At 45.9% G+C, this 18,527-nt stretch overlaps 1 protein-coding gene across 1 annotated transcript in view; it reads left to right on the forward strand.

The window, feature by feature from the left end:
• Positions 1 to 11,500, forward strand: part of HRH1 (histamine receptor H1) — a 34,156-nt gene extending 22,656 nt beyond the window's left edge. Inside the window, exon 4 of the mRNA XM_029597598.1 lies at positions 9,235 to 11,500. Within this exon, the coding sequence (XP_029453458.1) occupies positions 9,351 to 10,784 (1,434 nt within the window). The 5' untranslated portion in view covers positions 9,235 to 9,350 and the 3' untranslated portion in view covers positions 10,785 to 11,500. The remainder of the gene's footprint in view (positions 1 to 9,234) is intronic.
• The last annotated feature ends 7,027 nt before the right edge of the window (positions 11,501 to 18,527 follow it).

An 18,527-nucleotide genomic window follows, 5' to 3' on the forward strand; every position in this document is an offset into this window, starting at 1 on the left:
CCCCCAGTGTGACCACAGGGCTGGGAGCCGTCCCTGCTCCTCCTGCGTGGCATCTACAGCTTCTCCCCCGTGACCAGAATCCAAGATGGCCGCCGCCATCTTAGGCGTGAGGCCGCACCTCCTCACTAGATTTAAAGGGACCTGATCCCTTTAACTACTTCCAGCTGTCTTCAATGAGCCAGAGCAGAGGAAGTATAAAAGGAGGCTTCCTCTGCTCATTCCTTGACTTGGCAACTTTTGGGTTAGTCAAGTCTGCTTGCTTCGGTGAGTTCTTCTACATCGGATCCTTGTTCCTGTCTTGTCTTGGTGCTCCTGGTTCCTGACTTCGGATTGGCAAGCGGTGATTCTCTGGTGTGTGACCTCGGACTGGTAAGCGACGACCCTCTGGCACTTGACCTTGGACTTCTTCTTGACCATCATCTCCAAGGGCCCACCTAAGTCTCAGTGGCCCGGATCCCTACAGGCTCCTCCCGGGGGGACCGTGGGCTTCCAGGGGTGAAGCTCCAGTCAGCCCTTGCACTGAACACTCGACTTCTTGACCTCTCAAAGGTCCACCTAAGTCCCAGCGATCCCAAGGCTCTTCCTGGGGGGACCGCGGGCTTCCAGTGGCGAAGACACAGTTCCTTTCCTCGACGTCACAACTCTTCGTCTGCCTCCACGGTCGCCTCTGTATCCAGTGCCGAGGGTCAGCTGGTCACGTCTTATGTTCCTACCTCGCCACCTGACGGGAGAATGAACTAGCAGTGAAGGAACTTCCGGATCTCAATGGCATTATAGAATTAGCCAATCGAGTGGATCGTCGTATGCGGTTTCGCCTTCCAGAAGTAAAGGCAGCGAGAATGCCCTCACCTTCCCCCAGGGGCGCATCTGGAGTCCTTTGAGCACCTGCCGAGGAGCCCATGGAGTTGGGCCATGGGAGAGTCTCTCCACAGGAGTGCCGGTGGCGAATGAAGGAGGGACTTTGTTTTTACTGCGGAGCAGCAGGCCATCAGATAGCCGCATGCCCGACGCGGTCGGGAAACTCTCAGGCCTAGGACTGGAAGGAGGTCTCTTCCTGGGCCATACTTCACCTGCAATTCCACTAACGCTGCCAGTGGCGTTAACCTTGGCGAATGGGGAGTTCCACACTTTAGTCCTGGTGGACTCCGGCGCCGGCAGCAATTTCATTATGAAAAGCCTGGTGGAACACTTAAAGATCCCACAAGTTAGTCTTCCAGTTCCCTTGGTCATCTCCTCGATCCAAGGGAAGCCTCTTCCGGAATGTGTGACACACACCATGATTCCTGTCCAGCTGAGGGCTGGGGTCCTTCATCAAGAACAGATGCCATTCTATGTTTTGGAGTACTCCATACATCCGGTCATGCTGGACCTTCCCTGGCTCCAGGAGCACACTCCCCAGTTCGACTGGAAAACCCTGCAACTATCTCGCTGGGGGCCGAATTGTCATGGCAATTGCCTCCAAACAGTGTTCCCAATCTCGTGTTCCATTGCCTCCACCAGTCTTCCAGGCCTGCCGGCCCCCTATGCCTCGTACGTGGATGTGTTATCAAAACAAAAAGCCGAGATACTTCCACCTCATCGATCGTTTGATTGTGCCATCAACCTCCTCCCTGGCACTGAGCCTCCTCGGGGGCGCACCTATGCCCTCTCACCTGCAGAGATGCAGGCCATGACAGAGTACATCAAAGAGAACCTGGAGAGGGGCTTCATTCGGAAGTCAAGGTCCCCAGCAGGGGCTGGGTTCTTCTTCATCGGAAAGAAGGACGGAAGTCTTCGCCCTTGCATAGACTACCGGGGCCTGAATGCCATAACGGTCAAGGACCGTTACCCCTTGCCCCTCATCTCTGAGCTCTTCGAACGGCTGCAAGGTGCGAGGATCTTCTCCAAGTTGGATCTCCAAGGGCCTACAACCTGATCTGCATCAAAGAAGGTGATGAATGGAAGATGGCCTTCAAAACCCGAGACGGCCACTATGAGTATTTAGTGATGCCGTTCGGGCTCTGTAATGCTCCAGCGGGGTTCCAGAACACCATGAATGAGATACTCCGCGATCTCTTGTATCAGTGCGTGGTCGTATACTTGGACGACATTCTAATATTCTCAGACACTCTGACCGTTCACCGTCAGCACGTAGTCCAAGTCCTGCAACGCCTCAGAGAACGCCTCAGAGCCTTTTTGAGGCACTCCCTTCCTGGGGGAGTCCCTTCCCTTCCTCGGGTTCATAGACTCCAGTGAGGGATTCCATATGGACCCCCAGAAGCTGAAAGCCATTCGGGAATGGCCGCAGCCGTCAGGACTAAAGGCACTCCAAAGGTTTTTGGGTTTTGCAAACTACTATCGATCTTTTATTCCTCACTATGCATCCATCGTTGCCCTGATGACAGCCCTGACCCGGAAAGGCGCGGACCCCAAGAATTGGCCTCTGGGAGCAGAGGCCGCCTTTCATCGCCTCAAGGAAGCGTTCCTGCAACAACCGTGCCTTCAGCATCTGGATCTGCAGCGACCATTTGTCATCGAGGTGGATGCATCCTCAGAAGGTGTAGGCGCCGTTCTGAGCCAGACTTCCGAAAGTCATAAGCTACGCCTGTGTGCCTTCCTCTCACGCCAGTTCTCTCCGGCAGAACGGAACTACACCATAGGCGACAAGGAGCTCTTAGCTATAAAGGTAGCCTTAGAAGAGTGGTGCCCTTGGCTAGAGGGGGCACAACACCAGTTTACGGTCTACACAGACCATAAAAACCTAGAGTACCTGCATCAGACACAACAACTCAACCCACGGCAGGCACGATTTAACTTCATCCTCCGTTACAGACCTGCCGGGAAGAATATCAAGGCCGACGCCCTATCATGTGTCTTTGAGTCTACGGAGAATTCTGATGAACCACAGTTCATCATCGAGCCATCACACATTCTTCTCTCTGCCACCACGACCATCCCTCCCGGGAAAAGATTTAAAGGGACCTGATCCCTTTAACTACTTCCAGCTGTCTTCAATGAGCCAGAGCAGAGGAAGTATAAAAGGAGGCTTCCTCTGCTCATTCTTTGACTTAACAAGTTTTGGGTTAGTCAGGTCTGCTTGCTTCGGTGAGTTCTTCTACATCGGATCCTTGTTCCTGTCTTGTCTTAGTGTTCCTGGTTCCTGACTTCGGATTAGCAAGCGGTGATTCTCTGGTGTGTGACCTCGGACTGGTAAGTGATGACTCTCTGGCACTTGACCTTGGACTTCTTCTTGACCATCGTCTCCAAGGGCCCACCTAAGTCCCAGCGGCCTGGGTCCCTACGGGCTCCTCCCAGGGGGACTGCGGGCTTCCAAGGGTGAAGCTCCAGTCAGCCCTTTCACCGAACGCTCAACTTCTTGACCTTTCAAAGGTCCACCTAAGTCCCAGCGGTCCGGGTCCCTACGGGCTCCTCCTGGGGGGACCACGGGCTTCCAGTGGCAAAGACACAGTTCCTTTCCTCGTCGTCACGACTCTTCATCTGCCTCCACGGTCGCCTCTGTCTCCAGTGCTGAGGGTCAGCTGGTCATGTCTTCTGTTCCTACCTCGCCACCCGACGGGAGAACCTACGGATCTTCCTCCTAAGGTATACCATCCTTCCATCGGCCCAAGGGTTCACAAGCCTGAGCACAACACCAGGAAAATCTGTACGGGGGATAACCTTTTTGGGGATAAGGTCCGAGATGCTGTGGCTCAGCTAAAGGATCATCATGAGAACCTCCAGCATCCTTCAGCTAGTACCTTGGACCCTCCCTCCTCGGCCAGAAGGTTGGCGAGGCAAGGGACACATAGGTCCTTCTACCATCAGCGGAAATATTACTACCCCGCTTTCTGTGAGCGTTCTCAGCGTGTGTCCTCTAAAGGCTGCTCTAAGTAGCCACGAGCCAGCGCCTCAGCCGAGCCCCGCTATGGGGTTTTGACTGGCAGCGAGAGACATGTCCAGTCACCATGCCCTTGGCACCGGATCCACCAGTGGGAGGCTGCCTGTGCCTCTTTTCGGATTGCTGGTTAGCGATCACATCAGATAGGTGGGTCCTGTCCATCGTTCGCCAAGGTTATTGTTTAAATTTCTTGAGTACACCTGGGGATGCTCCCCCATGCCCCTCTTGGGGTCAGTCTCCCCATCAGGAAATACTGTTATCTGAGCTCTCCACCCTCATTCAGGCCAGGGTGGTCGAGCCAGATCCTCCGTGATAGCAGGCTCATTATTTCCTGATCCCCAAGAGGACCGGAAGACTCCATCCCATCTTAGACCTCCAAGCTCTGAATCGTTTTCTCAAACAGGAGAAGTTCAAGATGGTCTCCCTGGGCACTCTGATTCCTCTTTTGCAGAGGGGGGACTGGCTTTGCTCTCTTGATCTCAAGGACGCGTACGTGCACATCAAGATCTCCCACAGTCACTGCAGATATCTCCGCTTCCTGGTGGGCACCAGACTTTTTCAGTACAGGGTACTGTCATTTGGCCTCGCGTCTTCACCAAATGCCTAGCACCGGAGGCAGCACACCTGCTGCATCTAGGGGCACAGGTGTTCCCTTACTTGGATGACTGGTTAGTCAAAAGCAGTTCCCAGGAGGAAGAACTACGATCCCTCCGCTTAACCATTCAGGAGTTGGAGTCTCTCGGGTTTTTCATCAACTACCCAAAGTCCCATCTGACTCCATCACTGTGCCTGGGTTTTATCGGCACCCAGCTGGACACGGCAGAGGGCAAGGCCTATCTTCTTCGCGACCAAGCGCTCACCCTGGCAGTCTTGGTGGGCTTGGTGTGCCAGAGCCAACGGGTCATTGCCCATCTCATGCTCTGCCTTCTGGGTCACATGGTGGTCACGTTCCATGTCACACCCTTTGCCCGCCTGCATATACACCAGGCACAGTGGACCCTGCGGTCCCAGTGGTGACAAGTGCTGGCAAGCCTCCCAGATATGTGTCACTCTGCCACTCCAGATTTCCTTGTCCTGGTGGGAGGACTTAGCCAATCTGGAACAAGGGGTTATTTTTCAGTCCCCTTCCTTCTAGGTTGTCCTCACCACCAATGCAGTCACACTGGGGTGGGGTGCCCACATGGAAGGGCCCCGCAACCAGGACCTGAGTTTGGCTCAGGAAGCTCAGTGCCCCAGTGGGGCAAGGGACTTCTGTACACATATCCTCCACTTCCGCTGGTGATGACGCTCCTGAAGCTCTGGCAGGACCGGGAAACCATGATCCTCATACCCCCTATTGTCCTGTAGGACATCTTGGTCTGGAACCCGATCAGTCTGGGCACCTTCCTGACCTTAGTCTCACAGGATCAGGGCTGCACCATCCAGTCTGGGCACCTTCCTGACCTTAGTCTCACAGGATCAGGCTGCACCATCCAGTCTGGGCACCTTCCTGACCTTAGTCTCACAGGATCAGGCTGCACCATCCAAACCTCAAGGTGTCTCTGACAGTATGGATGTTGAAAGGTTAGTCTTGCAGCCCCTGGCATTGTCTGACGATGTTTCTCGAGTTCTGGTTACCTTCAGGAAGCCTTCGAGTAGAAAGTCATACAGCCTGGAGGAGGTTTGCTGTGTGAGCTGCTCACAGGTTGGATCTGTTTACCTGCTCCACCCCAAAGCTCTTGGACTATATATTGCACCTGTCGGAAGCTGATTTAAAGCCCAACTTGGTCAGAGTGCATCTCAGCAACATTGGGGCATATCATCATGGAGTGAATGGTATGCCCATCTCAGTACAACCCTCGGTTGTGCGGTTCATGTGTGGTCTGCTTCAGATGAAGCCCCTTCTGCATCCTCCGCCTGTATTCTGGGACCTCAGTGTGGTCTTGGCTCACCTCATTAAGGACCCCTTTGATTGTATGCGCACGTGTGACCTAAAATGTTTGACCTGAAAGGTCATATTCTTGGTTGCGGTCACCTCGGTGCGTTGGGTCAATGAACTTCAAGCATTGTGACATACCCACCTTATACAAAGTTCTTCCATGATAGGGTGGTTCTCTGTACTTACCCTAATTCCTGCCTAAGGTGGTATCAGACTTCCATCTGAACTAGTCTATCATCCTACCCACCTTCTTCCGGAGACTTCATTTGCACCCAGGTGAACAGGCCTTGCATACATTGGATTGTAAGAGGGCCTTGGCATTCTACCTTGAGAGGATGGCAGGCCATTGACAGTCCACACAACTCTTCATCTCGGTGGATAAGACCAGAATGGGAGTGGCTGTGACCAAGCACACCCTGTCTACCTGGCTAGCGGACTGCATCTCACTCTGCTATGCACAAGCAGGATTGCAGCTTGAGGGCCATGTTAAGGCTTACTCCGTCCAGGCCATGGCTAATTTGCGAGCTGTCCCTGTGACAGAGATTTGCAGGGCTGCAACATGAAGTTCTCTCCATACATTCGCAGCCCACTATTGCTTGGACAGAGAAGGCCGCCAGGATAGTAGCTTCGGACAAAATGCCTCCATAACTTTTTTCGAGATTAAACCCAACTCTTCTGCCTGGGGGCCCTGTTTTTCAGGTTCAGGCTATCTTCTTCCATTACCAACAGCACCTATGTTGTTGTACCCGTTGGCACCTGTTTGGTGTCTGTTGGTACACTCTGTTCAGACACAGCCTGGAGCTAGGTATTCACCAATATGTGAGGACTACCATCCTGCTTGTCCTAGGAGAAAGCAGAGTTGCTTACCTGTAACAGGTGTTCTCCTAGGATGGCAGGATGTTAGTCCTCACGAAACCCACCCGCCACCCCACGGAGTTGGGTTTCATTTTCAGTTTGTTATTTTATTTTTGTAATTCTGAGACTGAAGGGGGACCCCACATGGCCACACAGAAAATGGCATGCTGGGCATGCTCAGTGTGCCAGTCAAAGTTCTAGAAACTGTGATAGAAGTTTTCCATGTCGGACTCCATCTGATGATGTCACCCATGTGTGAGGACTAACATCCTGCTGTCCTAGGAGAACACCTGTTACAGATAAGCAACTCTGCTGTCTCTCACTAAATGTTTGGTGGATATTGATTTGCTTTGATTACTATTTACCATATATTTCAGTATGATTATATTTGTGATATTTAAAAAAGTTGCAGTAAATGGGAATGCATAATTTTGCATTATGGATTATGAGGTGCTACTATATTTCAAAATAAAAGAACAAATAAGTATACACTTTTTTCATTTTGTTCTCCTTGGAAGACATTCCTCCTTCCTGGTAGTTTACTTAGGGTAGCTATAATGCACAGCCTCAAATGTTTTCCAAATTTATAGCTTTTTAGCAGTTTTCAGCATGTCTGAACAGTGCTTTTGTGGTGGTTTGTTGTGTCTGTTCATTCATCCATCTGGAGGCACAGTTACTTATTTGGAGGCCAGCAGTTAATCCTGGTTCATTTGTAGTACTTCATAAACCTTCTCTCCTAATTATCTACAATCATTTCTGAGACAAAGAAATTACTCTTGTATTAATAATATGCATTCTATATATTTATCATGTAAAGTAGGGGTAGGCAACTCCGGTACTGGAGTGCCACAAACAAGTCTGGTTTTCAAGGCATTCACAATGAATATGCATGAGATATATTTTACTTCTGGGGGAATTCTGCACTACTGCAGAGTTCAGAATTCCCCTCCTGTGCAGCCACACAGATTCTGCTCAGAATTCAGCGGGCCCCAGTTTGCCATGAGTGGAGGCCATCCCACTCACGGTACGTCTGGGCCTGCTTCATCTTTACTGCAAGCGGGATGACTTCTACTTGCGACAAAAATGGAACAGGCCCTGGCGTGCTATGAATGGAAGCCATCATGCTCATGGCAAAGATGAAGCAGGCCTTGGCGTGTCATGAGGGGAGGCCGTCCCATTTGTGGTGAAAAAGGAGCAGGCCCCGGCGTGCCGTGAACAAAGCCCGTCCTGAACATAACGAAGATGAAGCAGGCCCAGTCATGCAACGAGTGGAGTCCATCTTGCTCGCAGTGAAGAGGGAGAGGCCCCGGTGAGAGTGAGTCTGTGTGTGTAAGACTGCAAGCCTGGGGGGTGAGAGAGAGAGCATGTGTAAGGATGGGTGGGTGTGGTTGCCAGAGAGAGGGAGTCTATATGAGGAGATCGTGAAGGAGTATGTATATATATGAGAGTTTGGGAGCTGGTGTGTATGAAAAAGGGATTGTGTGTATATTTATTTATTTATTTATTTATTTATTTAATGTTTTTGTTATACCAAGTTTCATGACAGGCATCACATCAACCCGGTTTACAATTAACAAAGTGTGAGAGCATAACGTAGCGTAATAAACAATATTCTCAATAAGAACCTTGAACTTTTAAATACAGGGAATCAGAAAAAGGATGTGAGAAAGTTACAATAAAACAGGGAAAAATTAACTTGGAACTGGAAGAGGGGAGAGAAAAAACAGAGCAATATTTACTGTTTGTGAGAGAGGGAGCATGTGTGAGGGTGTGTGTATGTGTAAGAAAGAGAGCTTGTATGAAGGGATGTGTGTGTGTGAGCGAGAGAGGGAGCCAGTGTGCAGGGGTGTGTGTGAAAGACTAAGGTAATCTGTGTGAGGATGTATGCATGAGAGATAAAAGGAGCCTGTGTGGGTGGGTGACAAGAGAGAGAGGGATCCCATATATGTGCGTGTGTGAGAGAGAGAGAAAGAGTGGAACAGAGGAATCCTATGTGAGGGGCAGTACTGAGAGAGGGGTCAAACTCTGGGAGTGGAGATAGAGTGGAAGGGATTGAGCCTAGAGGTGGAGGGGAGACATAGTGACAGGTGGAAGAGTTGGGGCCTGAGAGGGCAAAGTGAAAGGAGACTGGCCAGGGAAGTAGGGATAAAGAGTGAAAGAGACACTCTTTCAGAGAACTTCTAGGGAAATTCTGCTCAAAATATTTAAAACTCTTTAAGTAATAACTTTTGTCTGTATTACATTTTAAATTAATTATGGAAAGACTGTCATATATATTGTGACCAATATAAAGTATGCAGAATTTTGTTTTTGTGTGCAGAATTTGAAATTTTTGGGTGCAGAATTTAAAACTTTTTGCGCAGAAATCACCCAGGAGTAATATTTGCATGCAATGGAGGTACTGCATACAAATATATCTCATGCATCTTCATTGTAGACATCCTGAAAATCAGAGATGTTTGTGGCACTCCAGGACTAGAGTTGCCTACCCCTAATGTAGAGCATGCTAAAATCATGCACTATCTGATGTCTCCTTTTGAGTCACTTCATTAATTATCCAAACATATTTGTTTCTCCTCTACAGATTAACTTAAAGAAATAGCAGGAAGAAAGTAATCTACTGCTGCCCTTTTGGACTGCTTATAACAATTCACTTACAGTATCTGATAACACCTTAGCTTAAAAAACTTGGCATGAAAAATGTGGAACACAAACCAAACCATACCAGCAAACTCAACAGAAGTTCATTCTGCTACACTCGGCCTAGTCCTAGGCAGTTTATCTCTGATCACCATCATCATGAACATCTTGGTCCTGTATGCTGTAAAGACAGAGCGCAAGCTTCACACAGTGGGCAACTTGTACATTGTCAGCTTGTCTGTAGCTGACTTCATTGTGGGTGCTGCTGTCATGCCACTGAACATCGCTTATCTGCTTTCCAATGAGTGGATTCTGGGAAGACCTGTCTGCCTATTTTGGCTCTCAATGGATTATGTTGCTAGTACAGCCTCCATCTTCAGTCTTTTCATACTGTGTCTAGACCGTTACCGCTCAGTTCAGCAGCCACTACAGTATCTAAAGTACCGAACTAAAACTAGAGCATCTGTAATGATTTCCGGAGCTTGGCTGCTTTCATCCATGTGGATCATCCCTATTCTAGGCTGGCATGTCTTTGCAAATGGTGGGATCAGAGAAGTGCCTGAACGTACATGTGAAACAGAGTTTCACAAGGTCACCTGGTTTAAAGTTCTGACAGCCACTGTGAACTTCTACATTCCTTCCTTATTAATGCTATGGTTCTACTCAAAAATATACAAAGCCGTGAGAGAACATTACCAGCATCGAGAACTCAATGGGTCATTTCAATCTTTCAATAACAGGATAATGCGGAATGAGAAGCTGCAAAAGATTTGCTTGAAAACACAAGATAAAGATGGAAACCCAGAGATTTCTGCTGCACATTTTCTAGACCCCTGCAGTGCTATACAGCATGGTACTTACACTCAGACAAAAGGCATGGAGAAATCATTACAGTTGAATGACTTTCAGCAAACTCCTCAGGTCCAGGGATATGACAGAGAGGTGGTGAAGCTGCGTTGCTTCCCTCTCACCATTGTGCAGGCTCAGCCATGTGTCGGTAAAGTTAGGAGGAATTACGTGGATGTAAGACATGGGAACATAAAAGAACAAGAGCCCTTCTCACAAAACCAGGAGCTGACTGATACTTCTGATGAACACACATTTGCAGAGATTGGCTCCTGCAAAGTGAATTCCGATCAAGCAGCCAATGAAAAATCTGGAGCAAGGGGCTCAGCAAGTTTAAGTTACCTGAGGTACACCTGGGACAGATTACGTACCCACTCCAAGCAGAATATGCAGGGGCTTCACCTGAACAGGGAAAGGAAGGCTGCTAAGCAGCTGGGTTTCATCATGGCAGCTTTTATGCTGTGCTGGATTCCGTACTTTGTGTTCTTTATGGTGATCGCCTTCTGCCAGGATTGCTGCAACCATAACTTCCATATGTTTACCATCTGGCTTGGCTATGTCAACTCTACTTTGAATCCATTGATCTACCCTCTGTGCAATGAGAACTTCAAGAAGACTTTTAAAAAGATCTTTCACATCCACTCATAATATGCACAGAAGGTTTTGCTTTGGTAAAGAAAAGAGAAGAGGGCCTGGGATGTTCAAACTAATACTTTCTATTTTCAAAGTGAAAAGGAATAATGGAGCACAGAGTTTGGAAAATTGTAACATACAGGTCTGAATATGGGAACAACATGTTTAGATGTAAATGATAAGGGAGCTGTACAGTGTAAAGTGGAGACTGGATCAAGCTTGAACTCATTCAAATTTAGTCCCAGTTATGGGGCTTTTAAGGGAAGGCTGCAATGAAGGGATTTTGAACTCTAATGACTTAACCCCCTATATGTTTACATTATATGTTGGGGATTTCCCTTTACTCAGAGTTTGCTAAACTGATAAAAAACATGTAGAGCCTTGGCTGAACAGGAATCAGGTATCAGAGACATGACACAATAGCTCACTATCAAGAGAAAAAAGGTTGCTTTGTAAAGTGAGCACACAAAACAAGGGACAAGCAGTCCACCAAAAAAGTTTATGTAAGCATCAGGCCTGTGTTTAGTTTTAGGTGACAAATGTAAGGTTTTGTTTTTTTTGTTTTATATTTTCTCAAGTGGACACCGAAATTGAGTCTAATAATAATAAAAATAATAAATAATAAGGCAAGGTGGCCAACAAATTTTCTACAATAATTTGGATCAATATTTTGAAACATGTCAACATTTGAGGCCACATGTCCCACTACAACTGGTAATCAACTGGTTATGTTGACCTATTTAGCCATACATGTACAATATAAGAAATGGAAGCAAAAAACAAGAGGGATAAAGAACTTTTTTTTAAACAAAACAATTCTTATATTGTGGTCTCATATAAATAGTGCTAAGTGATCGCTATAGTATCAACCTAGCATGTAAGTACTTTGATATAATCATCCACCTATTAAGATTTTTTTAGATTTTTGACATATAACTGTGGTCAATAAAACCCAAAAACAAAGCTGCAAACTTATCTTATATTTGATACTTCCCAGTGTTCCAAGCATCCTTCTTAATTCCAAAAAACGTGGGCATAAGTCATACAACTTTCTTCCAGTTCAAAAACATGAAGTCCAACAATTAACCAAACCTGATGCTAGAATTTTGCCAAAACATGCTGGACTACTTCAGGGGTAACCATTCAACCATGTCCTAAGTTCCAAAGTTCATTTTGCAGGAACACAAATTCATAACAGGCAAGACATGGCCTCTCCAAACATTAATTTCTGGTAACAAAACACATGTAGAAGACATAATTTATAACGAAATGGACAAATCAATCTGCTTAGTGATTGGACATTTCGCAGATCAATGAAACTGTTACGCTTGGGCTGAGTTCAGGGGTAGTGAACACCACCCAAAAGGGTGGCTCCAGGTGGAGAGAGACAGGGATGGATGGAAACCGTGTCTGGGGCCCGGCTGGGTCAGGGCAGACAGCAAGTAGCAGTGTCTGGGTCTAGGCTGGGTCAGGGCAGGCGGCAGATAGCAGTGTCTAGGTTCAGGCTGGGTCAGGGCAGGCGGCAGATAGCAGTGTCTAGGTTCAGGCTGGGTCAGGGCAGGAGGCAGAGCAAGGCAGGTCAGAAGGCCCGTAGGCCACACACACACAGAAGGCCCGTAGGCCAGACACCGTAAGCGGGGCAAGGCAGGTCAGAAGGCCCGTAGGCCACACACCGTAAGCGGGGCAAGGCAGGTCAGAAGGCCCGTAGGCCACACACACACAGAAGGCCCGTAGGCCACACACCGTAAGCGGGGCAAGGCAGGTCAGAAGGCCCGTAGGCCACACACACACAGAAGGCCCGTAGGCCACACACCGTAAGCGGGGCAAGGCAGGTCAGAAAGCCCGTAGGCCACACACGCACAGAAGGCCCGTAGGCCACACACCGTAAGCGGGGCAAGGCAGGTCAGAAGGCCCGTAGGCCACACCCACACAGAAGGCCCGTAGGCCACACACCGTAAGCGGGGCAAGGCAGGTCAGAAGGCCCGTAGGCCACACCCACACAGAAGGCCCGTAGGCCACACACAGTAAGCAGGGCAGAGCCCGTAGGCCAAACACACACAGACAGTAGAGCAGAGGGCCCGTAGGACCGCACGCACAGTAAGCAAGGCAGGGCAGGGCAGAAGGTCCGAAGACCATACACAGCACAAGGTAGAAGGCCCGAAGGCCGCGCAAGGCAAGGCAAGACAAGACAAGGTAGAAGGCCCGAAGGCCGCGCAAGGCAAGGCAAGACAGAAGGCCCGAAGGCCACGCAAGGCAAGGCAAGACAGAAGGCCCGAAGGCCACGCAAGGCAAGGCAAGACAGGACAAGGTAGAAGGCCCGAAGGCCACGCAAGGCAAGGCAAGACAAGACAAGGTAGAAGGCCCGAAGGCCGCGCAAGGCAAGGCAAGACAGGACAAGGTAGAAGGCCTGAAGGCCACGCAAGGCAAGGCAAGACAAGACAAGGTAAAAGGCCCGAAGGCCGCGCAAGGCAAGGCAAGGCAAGACAGAAGGCCCAAAGGCCACGCAAGGCTAGGCAAAGCAAGGTCAAAGGACCACACGCACAGCAAGCAAGGAAGGAAGGCTAGAGCAGGGAGCCCAGGCGAGCTCGATGCCGAAGCCCTGAGGGAACTGTCAGGCAGGGTTATTAGGGAAAGCCCAGAACATAGAGAGGAGAAGGGAGATAGACTGGGCCTGTCAGGAGAGCCAGCTCTAGAGGAACCCCTGGTGGTGAGGCGGTTGCACAGCAGCCATAGCCGTAACAGAAACTATGCATTGTGGCATTCAGCTTAATAACAAATACTATATGATATCAGAATTCACACCAATCTCCTATAGAAAAACTGTAAGATTTAACTCATTATTCAATCAAAACGAGATATTGTATTCAATGAAAAAAATCCAATGTTATTCATGCAGCAAACTAAATGGATATAATCTCTTCCATACTGCTTTCTCCATATAGTATCAATTGTTGTAAAAATAACATCTTCAAAGATATGTCCCTTTTAATAAACATGTCACTAGGATAGTGTCTGTACATTGTCTATTAAATCAACGTTGATGTTCTACCATTCGTACACAAAGCGAGCATGACGTCTTGCCTATATATAACAACTGGCAGGGATGTTTAATGGCATAGATAACTCCTGAAGTGGCTTTGTTTTTTGAACTTTTTATTGACCACTGTTATATAAGTCATAAATCTACAAAAACTTAGTAGGTGGAAGATTATATCAAGTGCTTATACGGTAGGTTATTACTATAGCGATCACTGAACATTATTTGACACCACAATATAAGAATTGTTTCATTTAAAAAATTCTTTATCAAGCTTTATTTTGCTTTTATATTTACTTTGTGGGATTTCCAGGCAATATTGATTTTCAGTATAAGAGATGAACCACATAATAGTAATCGGTTTTCACGGTATGCTTAAGTGAAAGCTTATTTTTGTAGGGTGAGAAAAAATAACTCATTCAAATTTAGAGTCCCAGTTATGGGGCTTTTAAGGGAAGGAAAGCAGCATTAAGTATAGTCATATTTGTTGAAATGGGTCAGGCATCCCTGAGAAAGTCACAGCTGACTGTAGTCAGCATCAAAAGCCTTCATGACAGCAAATATTTGCAGGTTCCCAAAGCTCCTTACCACACTTTGTTGGATAGGGCCATCTCTTATATTCTATACCTATAAATATAGGGAATTATGTTCAGCAAATATCAGAGCACTTAAGTCAGTTGGCTATATATTAGACAGCAATCTTAAACCTGTTTTTCAGTTGCAACCTTACTAAAAAAGCTAAGGCTGAAAATAGCTTAACTCCAGCAGGCTAGAATTAAGCCTGCAGTAGACGCACCCAGGTTTGGTCAGGTAATTTAGGGGGTCATTCATCAAATTGTGTTAGTACCTTATTGCAGGCGTTAGGGCACTAACTCCTGTGATAACTCCATAAAGCATGCGATAATGCATCGTGAGATGCGTATGCAAATTTAAAAATGTAGTCAAATGGGAGGAGTTTGGATGGAGTTATGGAAATAAGGGCTGCTTAATGTTGTGTGTGATAGCGTAACGCATGCTATCATGGGATTTAACGCCGGAAATAACTACACCTTTTCTCCTGGCATTATGGTGTGCATTATGCCCAAAATGGGATTTGTGATGTTTATCACAAATCCCGTTTTGAGCAGGGAGAGGGGAAAGAACCTCTGGGGAGGCACACATATTAGGAAACCTTTTATACCACTTAAGAGGGGCCATTCTGACCTCGGGGGTGAGGTTTTGGTGGTAGGCTAGGTTTTGGGGGGGCAATTTTACATACAGTCAGAGGTATGAACAGCTTAGTAGATATCAATGAAGATTATATGTGATTTGGAGTGATGAAAGGTATAAAAAGATGGGATTTGTACAATGTACTCTCGACCTAGCTTGATGCACTCTCTACCTAGCTGTTATCAAGCTAGCTGCTATCAAGCTAGGTCGAGAGTACAATGTACAAATCTTATCTTTGTGTACCTTTCATCAATTCAAATCACATAAAATCTTCACTGATGTCTATTGTGCTCTTTGTACCTCTGACTGCCCCCCAAAACCTAGGCCACCACCAAAACCTCACCCCAAGTTACTAGTTGCCCCTCTTACAATAGCATAAATAGTTTACTTATATAAGAGCCTTATAGAGTCTCTCTCTCTCTCAGCTTTTTTATTGTGGGTGCTATTTTTCGCAATTTTATAGCAAAATGATGAATCTAGGCCTTAGCTAACTAGTTCTGAAAATTAGCACTAGCAACTTCCTCTACCTGGTTCCCAGCATCACCCACTTTTTGAGTGGCTAAAGATAGCTTCCTAGTAAAATTCAACCCATATCAAATCACTGTCAATGAGTTTAACAAATACATTTTTATAGTATCTTTATTGCCTCACACATAGAGGCCGATATCCAGGGCCATTTGTCTCACTAAATTTGGACTTAGCCAGATAAATGGCGAGATTTGAAAAATCCCAAATTGCTGATCAGCCCCATGATATCTGGTAACTGTTTATGTGGCTAAACATTATTATTAGGCTAGCTTGGGGTGGGGAAGGGGCATTGGGGGTAGAGTCGGCTGTTTGGCTAAGTTAGCTGAATAAATGCCGATTTTCAGCATTACCTGGCTAACATAACCAGATAACATTAAGGTGCTGCTGAATATCCCTGCAAAGGTAGCAGGATAAGCTTATTTGAATATATACCTCATGGAAGTACAGTTCTTTACTGATTTTTGCACTTTCATTTATGAATCTTATTTGTATAATTTCCCAGTTGAACATCAACAGACAGCTTAAAAAATAAATATCTTAAGAGATCCATGAGATTAAAATGTTTCTTTTCTAAGAAACTAGTATATGCCAAGAGAGATGGCTGTTGTACAGCACCAATTAATATATGTGTAAATCTACTTTACCCCTATATTAATGTATGTTTACTTTATACATTTCTGTATAAAGAATCAGCACCATATAAATCAAAATTAGTAGAATAAAGGATTGTGACAATAGCAGTGGTAGTTCAGCAATAGTTTATGCATTGTTGATGCCCTGAATTTAGATTCCTGATTAGTCAAAAGGTTTGGCTTTATGGTTTTACTGTCTACTAGTACGACCTATATGTGAAACAAGACATTTATTCCTAATTCCCAGACAATGTTCAGTCCTTAGAAAGGTCTTTCTGCTAAATACTAGTAGTCTGCTCTTCCTAGCACAGTGATGCTCCAGTCAGTCTTCAGGCATCACCTAGCCAGTCAGGTCTCAGGATATCCCTATTTATTGTATTTATTTTGGTTTTTTATATACCGGTCTTCTTGCATTAGATGCAAGTCAAATCGGTTTACATTGAACAATTAAACTTGCTTGAAAGCATTACATGTAACAGAGAACATCTAACATAAAAACCTGTAGGAACAATAATAAAAACATGGAGTTTGAAGTATTCATCTTAAACAGATGCCTTGCAGAAAAAAACCCTACCAAATATGCATGAGATATATTTGCATACATTAGAGGTATTTGCATGCAAATATATGATATGCATATTCATCACGGATATCCAGAAAACCACTGTCCTGGCACCCAGTAAAATGAGTGCTGTGGCTCCAACAGACCCAATAATTAATTGCATGAAGCAAGAAACTTGGACACAGACTCCAGAATATATTACACAGGATAAATTATATTTCATCATGAAAATGATGTTCAGTCCTTATAAAGAAACATTTAGTACAAACAGCAGACTTGAGCCAAGGAGCTGGAATAGCAAAGCAGAACATGAGATGGTTTTAGATTTTCACAAGATCAGAAAGAAATGGATGAGCACTTATTTGACTTAGTAGACTATAAGGCAACCAGAGGTGGGTCCCAATCAACATCTAACAGATTGAAATAATCTGGCAATAGCATTTTCCCTTTCATAGAAATTTTGTGAATGTCTTCAATACTTACATAAGAGGTCTGTATATGACACCAGTATAAATGGATGTTCCATTCCCTCTTTCCAGATTAACCCAAAGTGCCTCCTCCTTTCCTCATAAACCGTGTAGCTCTTCTGCTTTACTACTCCCCCCTCTCCTTCTTCCTACCCTATCCTTTCTGAAGAGACTATACCTGGTATAACTATAACCCAGTCATGGCTCTCTGTGAACCATGTATCTGTGACTGCCACTATATTCAAGTCAACCTCTTCATCTGCTGGAGACAGAAAAATACTGAAAGGCTACAGGTGGCACAGCTGTTTTCAGCAAAGCTTTTATTTTCTGTCTCCATCTACTGATAAGGAAGAAAAACACATCCGTCTGACTTGGTCTGGTAAGGATAAGGAATCAGAAGTTATTTAATTCTCAAATCTTCATAGTCACATCACAAACGTAAATGAATGTTGGCGATTCTCAAAAATCCCTTTTTCTCAACCTGAATGGTGTTCCTTTAACCATGTACTGATTTGATTTGATAAAATAGCACTTTTTTTTATTTTTTGCTTTGTCAGTATAATATGATACATTACAGGTTGTTTTCAGTTGCTGGATTGCATGAATATTCCATACTGTTGAATAGAAATTATTAGAGCACTCTGAGAAATTGAAGCAGAAAGAGAGTGTAGTTGGAAGTGAACACGTTCTCTAACTGCTTGGCTGATAGTACAAGTACTGCATTACATGAGTGTTTTAATACAATGCGTAATTTGTGTGACCTAGTTTCATCATGCAAACAACACACAGCAGAAGTGCATAATATTTTTTTAAATACAGTTTTATGTATTATATATATGTGTGTGTGTGTATATCTTTAGAAATAATTCTTCACTCTCAGGTCTTACCAGCAGATATTTATCCCTGATCTGTTACATGGCTTCACCTTCAATTTAGAATGCACACCTCAAGTGGCAGGAAGTTACCCTTTCTTGTAATGTGCTGACCGATGGGGGACTGTTAGCTGGTAAATAAGCTCTTACCAGATAAATTCTAAATTATGTCATATGCAGTACTTAGTATCTTGAGGAGGAACAGGCATGATGGATAAGGAGTGACTTATCCAGCTAACTTTGGAGACATATTCAATAAAACAGCTGCACTACTGAATATAGCAGGCTGTTTTAGGACAGCTCTTTGGCCCAACCAGACTTACCGGCCAAGTCATCTGGCTAACTCTGAATATCTGAGGTAGCAGGTTAATTTAGCCAGCTAATGCAACTCCTTCCAGTTATGCCCCTGGAACACCCCTAACTTATCTGGGTACTTTCTAGCTGCCTAACT

This window comes from Rhinatrema bivittatum, chromosome 4 (assembly GCF_901001135.1).
Source record: "Rhinatrema bivittatum chromosome 4, aRhiBiv1.1, whole genome shotgun sequence".
Classification (NCBI taxonomy): Eukaryota; Metazoa; Chordata; class Amphibia; order Gymnophiona; family Rhinatrematidae; genus Rhinatrema; species Rhinatrema bivittatum.